Here is a 20,567-nt window from a genome sequence, read left to right as displayed (position 1 = left end):
AAACCTGTTTCCATCATCCAGTTCTCACACTTCTTTTTTTAAATATGCATTTAAAGCATTAGTGATGTTAATGTAAGCTTTAAGATTTTGTCCTGTCACTTCTTAATCTCTTTTGCAGAAAGAATATGGGACTCTGGGGTAGAGTGTTCTCATTTCTATATATTTTCCCTTACAAAATTATTCTAAATTTTAAGAAAACAAGTGTGTGTTTAGGCTGCCTGATATTTGGCTCCATGTAGGCTTTCAGAAAAAATCTAGTAGGGCTAGATGGGGAGAAAATATTTCATTGATCAATATATTATGTATCACTTAATATATTAATTATATTAATATATTTAGTATTAATATTATATTTAGTATGTTTATATTGACTATATTAATATATTAATATTATATTGATTTATAATTGCTCGAATGACAAAGTTATACTTTGTCATTCAAGCAATTCAGTGTAAAGAAACCCTCAATGGAAAGTGACCTAAGGTTAGTCGTTAGCTGAGTTATTGGAGTGAAACATCAGAATTGAGGTCTGGCTGAAAAATGGGTCCATAGAAGTTTCTTAATATTTGTTGGCTTAGTGCCTGGATAGGTGTTTTGATAAGATAACAAGAAAAAATGTAGCTAAATATATGGGGGGAGGTGTTGCTCATGAAGGCATGGAGTGAGGAGGGGTGAAGATAATTTTACTTTTTTGGAGTTACCCAGCGCACAGTTACATGGTCTGTGTATCTTAGTCCTGATGAAGCAGCCTGAGATAAGTATAGAGGGGTTGGGTGGTTTCTTTTTGGTTTATTGTTGGGTTTGTTTTTTTCAGTCATCTTTATAATTGCTTGTGTGTTTCTGCTGTTGGTTTATCAACCTCTACCAGGCTTACATTGCAACTTGCTGCATTTGATTTCCTGTCATTACAGCAGTCTTTTTATGCACAGTGTCTGTAACCTGCACCATTAATGCTGCAAGAAAATGTTCTGTTGTTTCTGCATTCACTCTCAAAAAATATTTACAGCCAGATTTCTAAAATAAGCTTTTAGATAGATTACTTTAACAGCATTTTAGCCAGGTGAGTAAAACACAGATCAGATGTGATCAGATTAAAACCACAGAAAAGTGTGAGCAATTTACTTATTAGATGTAGCTGAACTAACAAGGGGATATAAAGGCTGCGTTGATTTGAGCTTGAAGAAGGTGAAGGGTGTGCTGGTTACTGTGGCAGTCTTCTGCATATTTCCAAAAGCTGTTCTCTTGAACACACAAAGGTTGTTTCCCAAATGTTATCACCATAAATGGGACTTCAGTCATAATGAGTGCATCATAACTTCAACTGGAATTATTAAATACAGCAGTTATGTTAACATCTGCACAATTACCTTTGATATTTATTGTGGCATAAACTCTACATGAAGTTGCAGTAGGAAAAAATTAGTAACGAACAAGAAGTGCAGATAACATTCTAGTCTGTCAAGCTTTGTTTAGATTTTGTCAGGTTTAATTATTTCATAAAATCCATTTTGGCAGAATCTACTCTGAAGAACGCTTGCTTTTTAAGTGTTTTGTGGAAAGTCAGTGTGATACTAAGTTAAGGTTTGTATTGAAGAATTGTCTGTGATATATTAAGCATGTACACTGTCAGAAGAAAGGAGACTTGAAAAATTATGTATTTAGCTAGCACTAGTCCAGCACTATTACAGCCTAGTATTTGGCATCTGAATTATATTTCACATTAAGTTGTCGTTGAATATTTTCATAAACAAGAGAGGCAGTTTATTTTGTGTCTCATAGTTCTGAGTAGTCTTTGGGAGATGACACATTGTTTACTTTGGTTTCAATAGTTTTCACAGAATAAAGCTTCAACAGGAGCTCCATCATGATACAATTGCCAGGCCTTTTAAGTTGTCTGGGGATCTTGCCAATAGTCTTTGAAAAAGAACACAGCTAATTAATTCTTCCGGCTACTTAGTATTTCTGGCATAAATGAGCACTGGGATCTCTGTCTCACTTCAACATTATAAAGTCACAATGAAATGGGTTTTTTGTTTGTTTGTATTTTAATAGCTAGAAGCAGTCTGTAAAACTATAAGTAAATGGACACTACTACAAACTTTATATTGTACTGCACTCCAGGATTTAGAAGTTTTCCTTCGTAATTAAACTCTGATATTAATGATTTTAGGAAGAATTATTTCTCTGAGTCACCAGTGTTGAATTTTCTTTCTTCCAGTAATTAATTTCTTGAATAGGTTTTTCTGATTAATTCTGTAATGCTGTGTTGCCTTTTTTTTTTATGCCAGAGTCTCTGAATGAAGCCAAAATGTTGCTGCCAACAGTTTCCTTTGCCTCCTGCTGGTACCCTTTGCTTCTACAGTCTGATTACTGGCAGTGTTGGCTATTCACTCTTGCATTCATTATATATATATATATACACACACACATATTTGCATATGTAACTTTCTAATCATATTCTAAGAATATTTCTAACTATATTCTGGATGATCTCGAGTTCCATGGCTGACAGCAGTGTTGTGTGTCTGGTTTTTAGGCTTGCATCTGTCAAAGTAACTTTCAAAGTTCCTTGAAGTTTGCCTCTGGAGATGGATCCTGAGTCCTTTTTGTAGTTTCTTGTCGCATCAAGGACTGGGAAAAAACCTTTTCATCTGTCTTTACTACAGAGGCCTGAAAAGGCCTCTTCAGTCATGTCACTTCAGTCTTCCTTAAGGTTAATCTGAGTTTATTAATAATCTTTGATATATTTGGGCTCTTTAGTGGATTTTTTCTTCTTGAAGTGATGGTTGGAATGAGACTTTCATATTCACATGATACATTTTTCATGCGTTCAGTAGTCAGTGAAGCCATTTTAGTTGCCTATTGTAATTGAAACTAAGGAAAAAAAAACTTTTTCTTTTTGTGTTGGAGTATATTTCTCTGAATTAAGATAGTGGGGGCAGAGCCTCTTTCATTTACTTCCTCCCATGTTACAGTAAATATAATATTTTGCAATGTTGACACATTTGATGTACACGTGCAAAAATTTATCAGCAAATTTAGTAAAGGGATACTGCCCGCAGGCATCTGCTTGGTGCTAAACTACCAAAACTTAAAAGTACAAATAGAAAAAATAAAAATAAGTAATTTCCCAAGTTTTGCATGCTACCAACAAATTATTGAACTTTGCAAACATTGAATGATGACCCATAAGTCATTTTATGTCTTATGAAAATGCAGACAAGTTTTTCTGTAGCACTTTTGAATTTTAAGGTAGTTGTTAAAATACTTTGCTTCTTTGGAGTAATAAATGGCAATTGTGGTCATTATGTGTTTTCAGACACTGAAAAATGAGTTAAAATACAAAATACTTTATTGAAATGAAGCACTGGGGTGACAATGTGGAACATTTGTTTTAAATACTGGGGGTTTTTTTAATTTATTCTCTGTAGTATTTGAAAAGACTACGTGCATTAATCTCTTTCCATGGAGTTTTTGCTGTAGCAGCTGTGAAGGTGCTTTTTTTTGCTGATACAATTTAAATGAAGAGTAAATACAAAATTTTAGTACTGTACAGGGAACTTGAGATGGAGATCATAGAATTTGCTCTTCTGAAGTAGTAGCACATATTGCAAAGTGGTTTGCTTTAATTTAGGTTGGAGAAATTGGAAAAAAATTAAGCAGTTTTAGGAGGATGGGGGAGGGTTAACTATTTAGGAGGAAGTTTCATGCACTGCACAGTAGAAGAGGGGTAGAAACATGGCATTTGATACTGAACTGGGGTTAACCAGTTTTCTTCATCACACAGCACTCACAAGATGTCCAGGGTATCAGGCCCAGCCAGCACGGGTTTAGGAGGGGTAGGTCATGTTTGACCAACGTGGTCTCCTTTTATGACCAGCTGACCCACCTGGTGGATGCTGAAGGGCTGTGGATGTTTCTGTTTGGACTTCAGCAAGGCCTTGACACTGTCTCCCACAGCACACTCCTGGAAAAGCTGGCAGCCCGGGGCTTGGATGGGAGCACTCTTTGCTGGGTCAGGAATTGGCTGGATGGCCCAGAGAGTGGTGGTGAGCAGTGCTGCATCCGGCTGGGGACAATCACCAGTGGTGTCCCTCAGGGGTCTGTGCTGGGGCCAGTTCTGTTCAGTATTTTCATTGGTGACATGGATGAGGGTATTGAGTCTTTCATTAGTACGTTTGCAGATGACGCTAAGCTGGAAATGTGTGTCAATCTGTTGAAAGGTAGGAGGTCTCTGCAGAGAGATCTGGAATGGTTGGATGGATGGGCAGAGTCCAATAAGATGAAGTTTAAAAAGTCCAAGTGTCGAGTCCTGCACTTTGGCCACAATAACCCCCTGCAGTGTTATAGGCTGGGGATGGTGTGGCTGGACAGTGCCCAGCAGAAAGGGACCTGGGGACGATGGTGACAGCAGCTGAACATGAGCCAGCTGTGCCCAGGTGGCCAAGAGGGCCAAGGGCATCCTGGCCTGTGTCAGGAATGGTGTGGCCAGCAGGAGCAGGGAGGTCATTCTTCCCTTGTCCTGGGCACTGGTGAGGCCACACCTTGAGTGCTGTGCCCAGTTCTGGGCTTTGGGAAGGACATTGAGACCCTTGAGCACGTCCAGAGGAGGCACCGAGGCTGGTGAGGGGCTGGGAACACAAACCCTGTGAGGAATGGCTGAGGGAGCTGGGGTTGTTTAGCCTGGAGAAAAGGAGACTCAGAGGTGACCTTATCACTCTCTACAACTCCCTGAAAGGTGGCTGTAGCCAGGTGGGGGTTGGTCTCTTTCTCCAGGCAGCAACTGACAGAACAAGAGGACACGGTCTCAAGCTGCACTAAGGGAAATACAGGTTGGATATTAGGAAAAAGTTTTTTACAGAAAGAATGATAAAGTACTGGAATGGTCTGCCCCGGGAGATGGTGGAGTCACCATCCTCGATGTGTTTAATAAAAGACTGGATGTGACACTCGGTGCCCTGGTTTAGTTGAGGTGTTAGGGCTGGGTTGGACTCAATGATCTTGAAGGTCTCTTCCAACCTACACATTCTGCAATTCTGTGGTTGATTCTTGTTAATAGAATCTTCTTGTGGACTTGCTGTGATCTTGTTTAATTTGAAGTTTAATTAGCAAAGTATTGCAGTACTGTTTTTGATAAACAACGTAATTATTTAGTTGTTTAATTTGAGCAGTGTTTTTCCTTATCATTTCTTTAAAGAAGGTGCAAGATGAGTAGTGTCTTGTCACTGCTCAGATTAGTCTAGCACTGCAAACCATTGAAGAAATAACGTGGATATACTTCTAGTGAGACATAGACTAAGTAACTTTTTAAATATCTCTACTGCTGCCACAAAGAAAGTGAATAAAATTCATGGAGATGCTTGAATAAGATTTGCTAAATTAAGAGGTACATTGGAGTTGGCTGTGTCAGGGTTTTTATGAACTGTATGGTCACACTTATTTGTAATGTTAGTTTATATGAAGAAAATACCATTCCATTGCTTAACACACAGGTGCATTCCTTTAAGATTTATTGATAGAAATTCTTCTTGGTAAAACCCTCTTGATATCTAGACAGATAATTTGTACAAATGTGTTGATTGGGTGATTGTGAAATAGTCTTATTCATAGCTCTTCATAATTTCCTTCAAAGCAGAAACAGAATTAGTTGAAGAGGCCTAAGCTGTTGCAGTGTTATTTCCTTCTAATAATAATTTCAGAGTATTCTGTGGTATGTTGGGTGAAAACCAAGTAGACAATTGCTAGTATATTCTGAAACTCAGAGACATTGAACTTCTATTATCCACAATATCCTGACAGTAAACAGAAACAATGATGGTAAAGGTAAAAATGCAAGTACATTCAAAAGTTGAGTGAACACTATTTTCCAATATTTGATGTAGACTACTTTGTGTTCAGTTGTGTTTAAAATAAGTAAAAATGCTGTTCTTAAACCTAATAATTTTAATACTTTGATAAATTAAGTCTTATTCTTAATGTATTTTATAATATCAGTATAAAACCAAAGATAGAAGGGAACTGATCCCCAAATATGTCTATAAATGGCCAATTTTCAAGGTTATGAGTGCGTGAAGGACAATTACTTAGGCAGAGAAGTTGCACGGCAAAACATCATCGTAAAGTACAGACTTAGGTTGCATAATTGAAAAGGGATTTTGTATGTATGTTTCAGTTTTTCGTGGGATGTTCTTTTGTTACATCAGAAGTGCCTGCTTTTCATGTCTCAAGGCTTTCCTTTCTCTTCCAGAAAATGCTGGGACAGAAGAGATGAGTACTCCCTTTACTAAGGCCTAAAACTGCCTGTTGAAAAACAATCCTGACCAGGCAATATACGAATGGCCCAAGGAAGCCAGCAAATTGATATTCAGGTTTTACAAGACCTGCGACAGAAGTTTCCTGAGGTACCTGAAGGTGTTGTATCCAGATGCATGTTACAGGTCAGTGCTCTGTTCATGGCTGTACAAGTTAGCAGCATTGCTAATTTAAGCTTTTTCTATGGGCATCCCCTTTGAAAGCAGATGTTTTTCTTTTTGTTTTTTTTTCTATAAATGAGAAAAATATACTCAGCCAACTTCTTTATATTGCACAGCAAGCAAAGTGTTTAATTGGCCTCTCTTTTTCTGTGCCTAATCAGGAGTCGTCCAAAGTAAATCAGCCTGTAAATCAATAATCAGTGTGTGCATGGAGACTTCTGTCTCACCAATCAGTATGCTCATGCCTTTTGGACATTCCAGGAGCCAAAACTAACTGTGGCAAAAGGAGGGATGCAAAGTCAACTTGAGTCCAGCACAGACAATTTAAGGCAGTGCAGCATTTAAAAAAATTTTATTTTAATTTTTATTTGAGTGTTGGAGCAGGTCCAGAAGCAACTTTACTACCTGGTCTCCATCAGACTTAAAGATGGGCCCTTGCCTGCAGGCAGGTTGGCCCCGATGCTTTCCATTGCCAGCTCCCTGGTGCCTTAGGTGCTCTCTGCAGCAGGGAGCCTGGAGTGTGATGTGGGCACTCCCAGGAGCTCAGGTCAGCTCTCTCAGGCAGGACAAGGTGCTTGAAGCCTCACCTCCACCGTGTTAGACCTGACTGGGGGTGAGGCACTGGTGTGCTTCTGCCTGGGGCTTTGGCTGCCACGTGGCCTTCATTTTTTTTGCTGTACCTTTAAAGTCTATGTAGTTAATTAATGGATTTCTGTTGGGCTTGATAGTAACAAAGCATTTTTGACCAGTGCTGCAGTTAGTGCTAAAGCTGCATATTCTCAATTTCTACATGCAGCTGTCTGTTTTTAATGCTGCCACTATCAGAACATACACCATATTTTGAATCAGCTTCTTGCACTGTAGTATCATGTTAGCTACTTCAGAAGATAAATTATGTCCCTCCATAGCTCATGAATAGCCCATAGCAGCTAAATGCCTGGAGTTAACAAGTGCTAGTAGACTTATTTAACTGTGTCGCTTAAACATGTTTGCTTTGCGTTTCTGTCAATTCAAAGCAGCCATACTGATTGATTTTCTTTTTCATTCTGTGATATTCAACTTTTAATTTACTCTGGTTAATAAGAGAATTATCCAAATAGTCATACTGATCATCAGTATACACTGATAAAAAAAATTATGGGTTATGGCTTCCCAGAAGCTATCTCTGGACTATGGCTAGGACATCTGTGGTTATGATTTAACATTCTTTATATCCTTATTGTTTGTCTTGCTATTTATATGTATTTTTATATATGAAATACATATTTTCTGTACTTACATGTATATATATATATGTACTCACACACACACGTATGCTAATGAAGTGTTCATACTGTTGGTAAGTGTCTGTGATAATTTAACGTTCTTATTACCAAGACTTTATCATGACTCTCCAGTCTTTCTAGAGTAAGAACTTGTGAAAAGTGCATTTCATCAACAGAATTGATTTTGATTTGCAAGAAGGCAAAATTCTGCTCAAGACTCATGAGGTTTCAAGCTTTCTCCAGTCCCTTCTTTCTCATTATTTAGCTGAAAAGGAAACTGAACCCAAGTATAAATTACCTATACTTGTTCTCAGGATTGTACACTGCTTTTTTTATGTTAGTGCTCTGTAGGACTTCATACTACGGGTGCAATTTTGTTCTTCAAACATGAGAACGGCTTGTTCAGCAAGGTCTGTGGACTTGCTGGAGTGAATGCATCAGTAATCATCTTTTGAATGTAATGCTTGAAAAATTTTAAAACTAATGCCTGTCTTTAAGAGACTCAGTGATCTTCATAACATTGTGGATTTCTTTTAATAAGAAGAGCCTTATAACTGTGAAGAAAAGATGCTGTACATCCCATATTATGACAGATTTATGGAGAAGGGTTTGGATTTTGAGGAAGTGTTTTAAGTCTGCTTTCATAAGAGGATCTTTCAAAAATAGTCCAGAGTAATTAATGTTCCATGTGTGCAGTATTGTTAAACTAATTTGTCACACTGGAAAGCTACCTTTTTTTGTGAACTGAGAGCTAAGACTCACCAAGAAGATCCTGTCATGTTCTTTGAAATTTCATGAGCTCTGGTTTCTCTGGCAACTTCTAGCTTTGCTACTCTCTTTGGCTTGGGGTTTTGTTTGTTTGTGTTTTGGTTTGTTTTGGGTTGTTGTTTTAAAAGCTGCCTAACATGATTTCTTCAAACCAACAAATTTTGTACTTGGACTGATGGGAAAGATTGAAAAGCAGAATTTGAGAGTACTTGTGCACAAGTTTGCAATGTTGCTGGAACAGTGTCTGAATCCTGAGTTCTGCCAGCTTGTAGTTGAACATGGTGGAAGGGATTTCCAATAAAGGCAGTAAGTGTATTTTAGGTCAAAGAGAAGTACTTGAGGACATTTGGTATAAGAACTGCCTTGGCCCCACAGTACCTTATGTGCAGGCATCATATGTCAGGGTGAAGTTACTTTTAAGCTAGGAATTTAAGATACCCCAGGTGAGAATCTTAAAGAATATAATCAATTATATAGTTTATACTATTATTGATGAGGCTTTTATAACAAGGGAAGGTAATCCAATTTCTTTGGATTATTGTGAATTATGCAGAAAAAATGTACAGATACTTCAGTCATCCTCCATGAATTCTTTGTAGCCAAACACTTACAGCTCTTTCTAAAGGAAGTTTTATAGCATTATATACTTATCATGAAAAAAATTAAGGATAAAGAGAATATGCAAATACCTCGAGGTAAATACTCTGCTGTTGAAATACCTAAACCATATATAGCATACTAAAAACAGGATCACCAAAGAGCTAATAGGAGGAAACTTAAACCTGCTTAATCTAGGGAGTAAAAAGTCTTGGGCTGACAAGGACTGAATATTCCGAAGGAGTTTTGTATCCTTGTGTTCTTCCCAACAAGCCTCCTGCATTCAGCTCTCCCATTCTCCTCATTTAAAGGAGTCACAGCAGTGCCCAGAGTCTGTGGACGTTGCTCCCTGTTGTCCTATTTTTTGTGTCTGGAGCATTCTATACCTGCTCCTCAAGTCTACGTCCTCTCCTTGCTTCCTCATTTCCCTCCAACATTCTTATTCTTTCTTTTTTTTTCTTTCTCTTTCAGGGTGCCAACATTTTAAACTCAATTGGGACATGGGCAGAGATAAGATGAGGGGTATTGTTTTGCTGGAATATGCTCAGTCTGCCATCAACCGGTTCTCTGATCTGTAAAGAGCTAGAAGCGGTTGAAACTCTGCCTCTGCCAGCCAGAAGATGCCAGGGCTTCCATGTGCCCCCGTTTCCCCTTTGAGTTCTCCAATTTTCTCATTGACGTCACTGAAATTTGGGAACTGATTGGATGCAGTCTTAAAAAAAGAAATAAAAAATTGTCCAAAGAAATGCATTCAAGCTGAATGTAAGGGCCTTGCAAGCTTGGCCTGTTCCTTTTTGGTTTGGTATTTTTGGCCTTTCTGTTAATAATTTTAATTTACTTCTTGCAAAATCTGCCTTTGAGATCTCTCTAGCTTGTTTTTCTGTGGCATCCTATCTTTTTCCCTTTTCTGGCTCCCTTTTCTCCTTTGCAACAAATACCAGCCTATTGTTCTTAGCTTCTCTTACCCACTGTTCTGTCCGTGTGTTTCTTTTCTTCACTACTAACTTCCTTTGATTACTTCGTCTTCTGGTCCTTATTCCAAACTAGAGCCAATGCACATATCATCAGTTTGATCTATTTTCATATCTCTGAATACTTTTTTGCAGCAATCTTTATACAGAGCTGGCTTGTTAGATAGCCTCTAGGGAATCCTATCATTTTTAAAAGTTTTATGGTTGGGGGTTTTGGGGATTTTTTTTTTTTTTTTTTTTGGCTTTAATTTGGAAGAATTCAGAACTGCATCTGGTCTGAATGAACACATAGGTTTTGTGGGTGAAGTTTAGCCTTGTCATCCCTCTCCTACTTCTGTTTTCTTTTTTCTTTTTTTTATTTTTTTGTAAATTTGTAAGGTAGAGACAGTCTTGCTATGTCTGCACAACTCTGTCACCTTCATCCTGGTTGAAGATTGAGAAATGTCTGCTAGTTTAACAAAAATGACATAATAGAAAGCATGTAGCATGGATCAGTTTATCTGGTTATGTTACTCCTTAACTAACTGATAATGTTGCTACTTGGCACATGCGATTTTTTTTCTTTGATCACATGCATTTTTTTCTAGTAACTGTTTCTATGTGCTGGATGGATTTGCCACCTATTTGGTGTTAATAACATGGGCCTGAACAGGTGCTCTTCTGGCTGAAAGTATTAACCTTTATTCTTGGAGGGTGGGAGGTTCTGTGTGAAAAGTGATAACGACGGAGCACAGTATGAGGAAATTAGGTCACTGATGCATGTTCACTCTTCCTAAAAATCCTTACGTGGGAAACTAAATTGGGAGGATGAGAGTACAATATTATTTAAGATATGGAAAATAAAAAGAGAGATTAGCAGTTTGCTTCTGAAATGTTCTTAAAAAAAGAATTAGCTAGGTTGTGGTTTCTGTTCTAAGTCATCCTATTACAGATTTTAAAAGGTACAGATATAAGTATTTAAAAGCCTTGCAACAAGCAGTGGTTTAAAATGCAAATACAAATGTCCTCTGGGTATTCAATTAATAGTTTAATCTTACAAAAGAGTAATTCTGCTGTATTTGTATAAACTGAATTTTTACATTTCTTCTGAAGTTATGTACAGTTCTTTGGGTCAGTATGTTTCTTCTCTTCATAAGATTCACTTTCTGTTTTCAGCAGGAGGTGATGCATAACTGGTACTGAAGTGTTTGGGAAAACATTGAAAAGAAACATGTGGTTTTATTCTGTTTTTAAGTTATTAATCAGTACTGTGCAGATGCTGTGAATCCATTCCTGCTGTCATTTTCCTCCCTAAAGCCAGAGCTTTGGTCTCGGCTGAAGATGGTTCTGAAACTGAGAAGGGATAGGGAAAGTATTCATCCAAGGTGTATCCTACTGCATAAAGCTAGCCTACCAAGGTGCAGGACCTCCCAGTCAATGCTTCAGAGGCAATGCAGACCTCTGCCCTTGGTGCCACTGGCTGAGTCACTGTTCCCACAGCAGTGAGCTTCAAGTGCAAGTCCTTTGTGTGTGTAGAGCAGCTCTGCTAGCCAGCCACCTAAAGCTTTCTATCTGATGCTATATTGTTAATTTTTCAGTTATGATTGGATGTATTCATACATAATTGTGACAGTATTTTATCAGTAATGTCAAACTTTCATCTGTCTTTTTTAGAATAACAATAATTTGGATGCCTGCTGTGCAGTTCTCTCTCAGGAGAGCACAAAGTATCTCTACGGTGAAGGAGACCTGAGTTTTTCGGATGATTCTGGGATTCCTGGACTACGAAATCACATGACATCTCTTAATTTGGATTTGCAGTCACAGAATGTCTATCACCATGGAAGAGAAGGAAGTAGAATGAATGGAAGTAGGACTCTCGCTCACAGTGTTAGTGATGGACACCTTCAAACTAGTCAGTCCAACAATGAACTGTTTCAGCAGGAACCACAGACAGCACCTGCGCAGGTTCCACAAGGATTTAATGTCTTTGGGATGGCTAATACAGTTAGTGCTTCTAATCCAGGGCAGCATCTTGGATTTCACCTAGGCAGCAAAGGAGTATCTAATTTGTCTCAACAAACACCCAGATTCAACCCCATTATGGTAACTTTAGCCCCAAACATTCAGCCTGGTCGCAATACCCCAACGTCTTTGCACATACATGGTGTACCTCCTCCTGTACTCAACAGTCCCCAGGGAAATTCTATCTATATTAGGCCTTACATCACAGCTCCGAGCGGTACCACGCGACAGACACAGCAGCAGCCGGGCTGGGCATCTCAGTTCAATCCCATGCACCCTCAGCAGGTCTACCAGCCTTCGCAGCCGAGTCCCTGGACTACTATTCCTACATCCAGTACTACTCCACATACCTCATCGCAACACTCAACACAGACAAACCAGCAAGGCCACCAGACTTCTCATGTGTACATGCCTATCAGTTCTCCTACTACTCCACAAGCACCTATGATTCATTCGTCTGGTAGCTCACAATCTTCTGTTCATAGCCAATACAACATTCAGAATATATCCACAGGACCTCGCAAAAATCAAATTGAAATCAAACTTGAACCGCCACAAAGAAACAGTTCTTCTAAATTGCGTTCAACTGGCCCTCGCACCTCCACTGTTCCCTCTTCCCTCAACAGCCAGACATTAAGTAGAAGTCAACCCACTGTTTACATATCGGCCAGTCCTCCAAATACTGATGAAGTGATCACACGTGGTCAGCCCAAGGTCTACATTTCAGCAAATGCCACAGCAGGAGATGATCAACTTGTACGGAACCAGCCCACGCTTTTCATATCGACAAATCCTGGAGTATCTACTACTGCTAGGAATATGTCTGGTCAAGTAAGCATGGGTCCTGCATTTATTCATCACCATCCACCCAAGAGTCGAGCAGTGGGCAACAGCACCACTGCAACCTCTCCTCGAGTGGTTGTTACTCAGCCTAACACAAAATATACTTTTAAAATTACAGTTTCTCCAAATAAGCCCCCTGCAGTTTCCCCAGGGGTAGTGTCCCCAACTTTTGAACCTACAAACCTTCTAAACCTTCCCGATCATTATGTTGAACCAGAGGGTATCCAGCATCTCACTGACCCTGTTTTAGCACATGTGGATAGGATCAGTGATGCACGGAAATTGAGTATGGGATCTGATGATGCTGCCTACACACAAGGTAATATTCTTAATATAAATTGTAGAGATTTTGATCCGGTTGTCAATTCAGTGTGTAGATTGTGTAGACTGCAGAACAGGAAACAGTTAGTAACCTTTGTGATGTTAATACAGTATCATTAACTTTAGCATTTGGAAGTGTTTCCTAAATAAATAAAAGTGTTTTCTAAGTAAATCATAGATTTTTTTTTTATGGTAAAGACATGTAACTGAATACCTGAAGATATCTTCTGTTTGTCTTAAGTAGATATGTTACCTGTTTAATTAAGTGGAATCATACCATCTTCATTTTTACGTTGTTCTGAAAGAAACATCTACGTTTGTTCGACTTGTCCTAGTGATTTAAAGCTACAATTCCATTGTCAGATTTTTGAGTCAGTTGAGGTACTGTTTACATTAGATACATTGGATAATGTTCCCTTTTTTTTTTTTTTTTTTTTTTTTTTTTTTTTTTTTTTTTTTTTGAGTGTTATTTAAGAAGGAAAAAAAGCAGACTTCAAAAGCAATTAATGGTATGAGGTGTTGGCCTGGCCTCCATGTTTCCTACTGTGTGCCTGACAATAAAATGCTAAAAGTCTTGATCCTTACTTTTGTTATATTTTAAAATGTGAGAAGCAACACCAAACCAAAGGAATCTCTTTTAAGGGATCAGTGGTAATGGAGGGTTAAAATCTAGAGTATGTGGTACAGTGAGGTAACCTGTTATTCTGTTTTCATGGGTTTGCATGCTTTTATTACCAACTTGATGGTTTATTAACCCTCCTATAAGCTTTTTACATAAAAATATTGAATAAGTCTTAGGATATTTAAGCAGTATTCATGATAGGTTGTCAAAATAAATTTGGTTTTGACCTCATTGGTCCTCTCTGGACTTAGCAAACAGTTCAGAATTTTAAAAACTGGCTTGTTCTACAACCAATGTAAACATTCTTCAGACGAATTTAGCCATTTTATTTTGTGTAAGTAAGTACAGTGATCAGGACTGGAAGCCAGGTCTGCATCTGGAGTACTGTGTCAATGAAGTAAATCAAAAAGTGATTCTGGCTTGTGCACTACTTCTGTATATAACTAACTTTGGTGAGGAATAGTCAGTCCTAACTCAAAAGTTTCTAAAAGTTATGTATCAAAACCAAAAAGCTAATCATCCTTATGTTCAGTGCATAAAGAACTTCAGAAAATTCATCTGTAGGTAAACAAAAAAATTACCCCCCAGATCATATTTCCATTTCTGGTTTTGAAGGGAGACTTAGCTGTCTTGGTCTTAGTCCTGGAAAACTTCATATACCAGAAATTAAGCAACTGAAATCTTGTCCTTAGGCTCTAAACACTCTTCTAGATTATGAACTTGCTTCCCAAGCAAGTTGGATACTTTTTTGGGGCTTGTGAAACTGCACTTCGGGTACTTTTTAGGGAGTTGTCTCTTTCTTCTGTTTTTCCTTTCTGAGGGCACTGACTTCAACCAGGTGTACCCCTTTGTCTCTTGTACTCTTGGTAGTGATGGCCACTGTAACCTCCTGCACATTCTCTACAAGCTGCAGGTACCAGCGTTCAGTTTATTGACATGAGGCAAGCCTGATACACAACCTGGAGTTCCAGAAGCATTGACCTCATACGTGCTGTGGAGTTTAGCTCTTCCTGAAGCCAAGCTGCAGCTTTTAGATTATGTGTAGATGTATCATGTGGGCTGGTACACCTTTAGGGACCTCAGGAAATCACCATCCATCTGTGTCCTTCACTAGAAAGTGCGCTTATACTTCTGAAGTTCTTTACCCGTAGAGATGTTCTTCATTTCCGGCGTGTGTGCTCCATTTCTGCTGCAATAAGTGCAGCACTTCTTACATTTTTGTTATTAATTAATACTTGGAAAGTTGAAAAGTCTGTGATAGATCTACTTGTATGATATTGAAATCCGGAAGTCCTAACTGTTGCTTTTAAACATATTTCTTACACTTAGCAGTGTGGTTTGGTTTTTTTCTTACATACAAAAAAAGATTTGAGTTACTCGATGTTTTCTGTGTTCTAAACTGCTTATTATTTAGCCAGACTGCCAGAATCCTTCCATGCGAGGTGCTTATTTCATTTTAATTTTAGCCAGAGAAGATAAGGAGTTTCTCTGGCCATGATTAGAGAAAAATGTATTTCCATCAGCTTTTCCATTTCTGCCAGAATGCTCCTTATCTTGGCAGGAAGAACTGAAACTGGCTTGGGGGAAAAGAAACCTTGGGGTGGAAGATGGAGTTGCTTTGATGTCAAATGAAATTTCCTTTGCTCTTTTTATTTATTTTTCATTTATGTGCATGGTCTGACCCAGGAGAACAGAAGATGTGTTGGACCTCTCTGAGGTGCTGCTGCTTGCCATCAAAGAAGCTTTACTTAATTACGGTGTGTGTGTAGGCACCTCAGTCTCCTTCCATGATATTTCTGGTTTCCCTGACAAGGAAGTCACAGTGGGTAGTAGAAGGCTGCCCTAGATCTCTGTCTTATTTGCTGCCAAACCTGGAGGTTATATAATGTGTAAAGGAGTGGGTACTGCTCAGATAAAATCAGTGTCATTTCCCGGCAATTTTTGGTTGTATCTCTGGCACTGACTCTGTGAACCTAAGAAAGTCACTGTCACCAGACTTTTCAGAACTGTTTGCTGAGGGATGTTTCTCATTTTCTAGGATTCTAGTTTGAGATACTGAGGACTCACTTGTGGAAATGTTGAGTGCATGTGTCTGCTGTTGAAGTCAGTAAGAACTCATGATGCTGTGGGAAGAGTGATGCTGGTGCATGGATAGAAGGACAGCCAAAAGAGGATGCATTTTTATGCTCCTCTGTTCAGTATCACTTTGGTCAGTGTGCAGGAGTGTTCCCGTTACTTAGCAGAGATTACAATTTATAATTAGTTTTATTAATATGAAGTAGTTAAATGAGATTTCAATATATAATTTAGCTTAGTATAAAGTGTCTTATGGATGAAAAATTAGAATCCTGTTAGAAATTGAAAATTCTGTACTGAGATTTTTGTGATGTGTGCTCTGTATGCATGTCATGTGATGAGTGGTGAGGCTGAACAGTTATTTAATTGTTGCTCATTCTGCATACACCTTTCTATCTGTATAATGGGAAGGCAGCCCATGAAGAAAATACATAATTGTGTAATAAAATCACTAGGTAGATGTTTTCTTGCTAGGGAACATAAATTCTTTGGTTAAATATTACACGGCTTTGACTGTCTAATGTTTTCATATTATTTTCTTTAACTTGAAAGAGGATGGTGTGCAAAATTGAGTGAATCATTGGTACCAACTGTAGTTAAATATGTGGATGCATGTTTGCTTAGCAATTCTTGCCACTGTGTTTTTAATGTAAATAAATTAATCAATAAACTAGATCAGTAAATTAATATTTCATAGCTCTTGCTTTAGTTTCTTGGAGCTTTTTAAAACTTTAAAAATAAATAAAGCTGCAGGAAACAAATTTATTTAATTTTTAGCCAGTTCTTGTAGATGTTTAAGAAAAAAGATTTGAAAGAGATACAGCTGTGGCCCACGCCCCAAGGGGCTCTGAGCCCTTTGCATCAAGTGGGCCAAGAAAAAATACCGTCTTATATTTGGCTCTGTATATCAGGTCACACTCTTCAGTGATCCTCTTTCTAAAAAATTAGGTGAGTACAAAAGAGACAACAAAAAAAAATCAGTTTGAACCATTGAAGTTGCATATCAGATGACTGAATTTTGTGCAGCTTCAAATACAGAGTTTTGAAGGAATGCTCAAGCCTAAGTGTGTTTTGAGACTCTCATAAACCTTCTGGCACAGTGCAATTGCATTGCCAGAAATCCTCTCTATATCTGGCAAACTAAGAGATTTAAGAAATAGGTAGGTCTATAGGGTAGGGTTAGAATTCATCTTAGAAACACTTAAAATAACAAAAGACACTCTAACTTTAAAATTCACATTCACAGAGCCTTTGAGAAAACAGTTATGCATACAAACTTAAAGGTATATTTAGTGTCTGACTGATAAGGTCTCTGGTGGAAGAGTGAACTTTTGTCCTCCAGACTCTTATACTCCTCCCTGTAATTATAATGATACACTGCCTTTATGCAAAAGATGTGCGCTTTGGATGTCAGAGGAAACGGTGGCATCTGCCAGAGCATTGAAGTGTACTGCAATCCACTGAATGCAGATGTGCAGAAGTGTAAAAAACTAAATGTGCCAAATGAACTGCAGTGTTTTTCTGAACATTTTCAGTTGCTCTAAGCAACACTAGAGGGAGCTGAATACTTAAATTGCCGTTTTCCATTCATAAATACCTCACTGAAATACAGGGACGGTTTTGTCTTCCCCCACCATTGTTTTCCTGCAGCGGCCAAATTGGTAATTAAACAAAATTACCAAATTATATATGAAAATCTCCACTTAAACCAATCTCTTTCAAGTTCCTTATCAAAGTTACTTTTAATAGTGGTATCAAGTGATTGTTCTCTAATCACAATGGTAATTTTTAATGTGTGTTTTTAGAACCTGTTGGGATTTGAAATTGTCAGATAGTAGTCACAAAGCTTTTAGGAGAATAAATTGCATAACTTTCCAGACATGACATGAAAATGAAAAGCATATAATAGTGCTGTGCGCATCCATCAATGCCTTCTCCTCCTTGTGCAGTTCCATAATGACAGCTGAATTTCTAAACCTCACAAGTGGGACAACATCAAAATGAGAATTTGTGGGGGTTTTTCCTTAACGAGAATAATTTAAAAATGGAGATGAGGGTGCACAGGCAGAGTCTTGGTCACAGCTGAACTCTTGAGGCCGTGCCATGCCGTGCAACCTGATGCTCTGGTAGCAAAGTTCCTCACCTACTGGCTACTCACCAGCAGCCTGCATCCACAGTCTGACAGGTCTGAAGGGTTCTGAGTGGGCAGTGGAGCATGGCTGTGTTGTCTCAGCAGTCTTACCAAGGTAATGAAAACAGAAGAGGCTGTCTAAAAGTAGAAATAAAATGTAGAAAGAAAAAGGGCTTGTACACTCCCTGCAGGAGTAGAGGCAAAGTAGTCCTTGATTTTCTTTCTTTAGACTTGCAACTACATTTGCTGTTTGTAAAAGGCTTTTCAAGAGGAGAGACTGTCTGTTGAGATGACTTACCTGATAATTCCCAGTCTTCAACAAAGATCTTTAATTTAATTAATTACATTTTTATTTTATGTATGAGCACAACTGCAATTTTTACTGTGGTGCAACTACTGTGAGGCAAAATAAAGGTGTCTGTTTATGAAAACTTCTCTGATTTGAACAAAACGTAGCAAAAGTAAGGTGTCATTTCAGTATCTTGTGAACATTTGTGATTCAAAAGCCTAGGCTGGATCTCAGTACAGCCTTCCAGTCTGTAACACTGCTGTTCAAAAATAGTTTGGCATGGTTCCTCTTTTTAAAGAACCTCTGGAAGTCAAAATGCAGTGTGTGAGCGAATGAATGAATGAACAGGCAGGAGCTGCAGGAGAAGACAGTTCTGCCACCGAAGATGTGGAATGTTGCATCTTTTCGATGTGTGTTTTTTCCTCTGCTACTATTTGGGAAACCTAGGCAACCAGATTTGAGAACTTCTAAGTTTTTGGTACCTGAAGGAAATGGTGAGGAATTAAACATCATGTTCCAGTTAGAGTTTGGCTTAAAGACTTTGTGAGGCAAATACCTTGTTATTGCTACTTTTTTATAATTTCCAGGATGATATAAAAGTATTCATAGTCTGTGAAACTGATCACAGTTTATATGAATTTCTAGCTTAATGGATGAAATAATGGTTATGAAGAAATTAAAATCATTCTTTTGTTTATTTAATGAAATATATTTTTATAGAAAGTGATTATTACTTTGAGCAGTGATACCTGCTTTTGTGATGATGTTTAATAGTAAACCTGTGTTCAATGCAATAAACTCATTAGATTGCATGAATTTGTGTCATCTGCCACTTAGGGTCTTTATGCCTTTAAAAAGCTGTGGTTTAAATGCTGACTTTATTGTTTCTAAATTAGGTCTCCTTGTGCCTTTTGCTTTACAAATAGTAAGCAGTGTTAGAAATTGAAAGCTGAGCTAATGGTTCTGCACTGTAGTTTAGGGGTAAAATGGCATACAATCCAGCTTTTGGCAAATACTGCAGTTTGCTAGTGGTGTGCTTATTTCTGGTTGGGTTTCATTTGATGAGTCCTACTATGATCAACACTGGATCCAATCCTAATTGCAATAAGTGTATGTAGTGCTCCATATTGCAGTTGCTTGAAATCCTCTTCATGCTACCTGTTTTACTGTGGTTAAGCCAAATACACAAAGAAATATTTGTTCCTGGCTTTGGGTAGTTAGTCTTGTAGGTTTTTACAGATCACAGTCAATTTTTGCATGGCCATTTATCACGTTCTATGGCTTTTTCATATTTACTTGTCTGTAGTTAGTTTGTGCTGTTTTCAAAAATACAGCACTTTCTGTCTTATGGCAGTTCTTCTTGTGAGGAAATTGGAAAAGCAGTCTGTAGCAGGTTTTTTTTTTCTTTTTTTCCCTTTTTTTTTTTTTTTTTCCCAAAAGAATACTTAACTTGTATCTTAATGTGATGTTGGCATGTGAAGGATAATAAAGTAGGTAAAATGGGACTTTATGTATTGCAGCTTTACTGGTACACCAGAAGGCCAGGATGGAGCGACTTCAACGAGAACTTGAGGTTCAAAAGAAAAAGTTGGATAAACTAAAATCAGAGGTCAATGAAATGGAGAATAATCTAACACGAAGGCGCCTGAAAAGATCGAATTCTGTTTCCCAAATTCCATCAGTAAGTTGAAATGTCTGTAGGGTATAAACCTAAACCACAAGTGTGATCTGTCACAATAAATTAAAGGAAGAGCTGTTCATATATTGACAGTGTTCTAGGGACAGGCAGTACAGTTAGAATTAAGCTGGTAAACAGTGGAGTTTAGAGCAAGGACTAATTTAACCACAACCTTGCAGTTCACTAATTGGTTTGTTGAAGTGTTGTTTTAGAGGCAGTCACAAAAGGTTTGACCTGGTAGTTCTTACAAGTTAATACTCATACTGCTATCACACCAAGCACTGTTTGGTCTTGGTGCATATACTGAGCTCAAAGAAACTGAATACTGCACCAGTTTTCAGTGCTAGATGATCATCCATCTAGTGGACTGGACCACTGGCTGTGCCCTGACTGCAGTTTGGAGTTGTTCAGTCAGCTCTGAAGTCTGATGAGTGAGAACTATTCAGTGGGTCTGGAAGCTTTTTGTAAGACTACTTTTGGATTAAAAGAAAGATGGTCATTAGGGAAGATTCTTTTTTTATCATTTCTG

At 38.2% G+C, this 20,567-nt stretch overlaps 1 protein-coding gene across 2 annotated transcripts in view; it reads left to right on the top strand.

Moving 5' to 3' along the window:
* The window catches only part of TAB2 (TGF-beta activated kinase 1 (MAP3K7) binding protein 2), a 62,053-nt gene that overhangs the window by 35,728 nt on the left and 5,758 nt on the right, over positions 1–20,567 (top strand). The window contains exons 2-4 of one of the 2 annotated variants that reach the window (XM_083857697.1): positions 6,248–6,437; positions 11,728–13,240; positions 19,881–20,041. In XM_083857697.1, coding sequence (XP_083713823.1) covers positions 6,336–6,437; positions 11,728–13,240; positions 19,881–20,041 — 1,776 coding nt within the window. In that variant the 5' untranslated portion in view covers positions 6,248–6,335. Of the gene's footprint in view, positions 1–6,247; positions 6,438–9,750; positions 9,866–11,727; positions 13,241–19,880; positions 20,042–20,567 lie in introns of those variants that run through there. The other variant, XM_083857698.1, reaches the window with a different exon arrangement.

Source organism: Zosterops lateralis (assembly GCF_965231275.1).
Source record: "Zosterops lateralis genome assembly, chromosome: 3".
Taxonomy (NCBI): Eukaryota; Metazoa; Chordata; class Aves; order Passeriformes; family Zosteropidae; genus Zosterops; species Zosterops lateralis.
The sequence above is the reverse complement of the archived record's forward strand: the minus strand, read 5'-3'. Positions and strand labels throughout refer to the sequence as shown.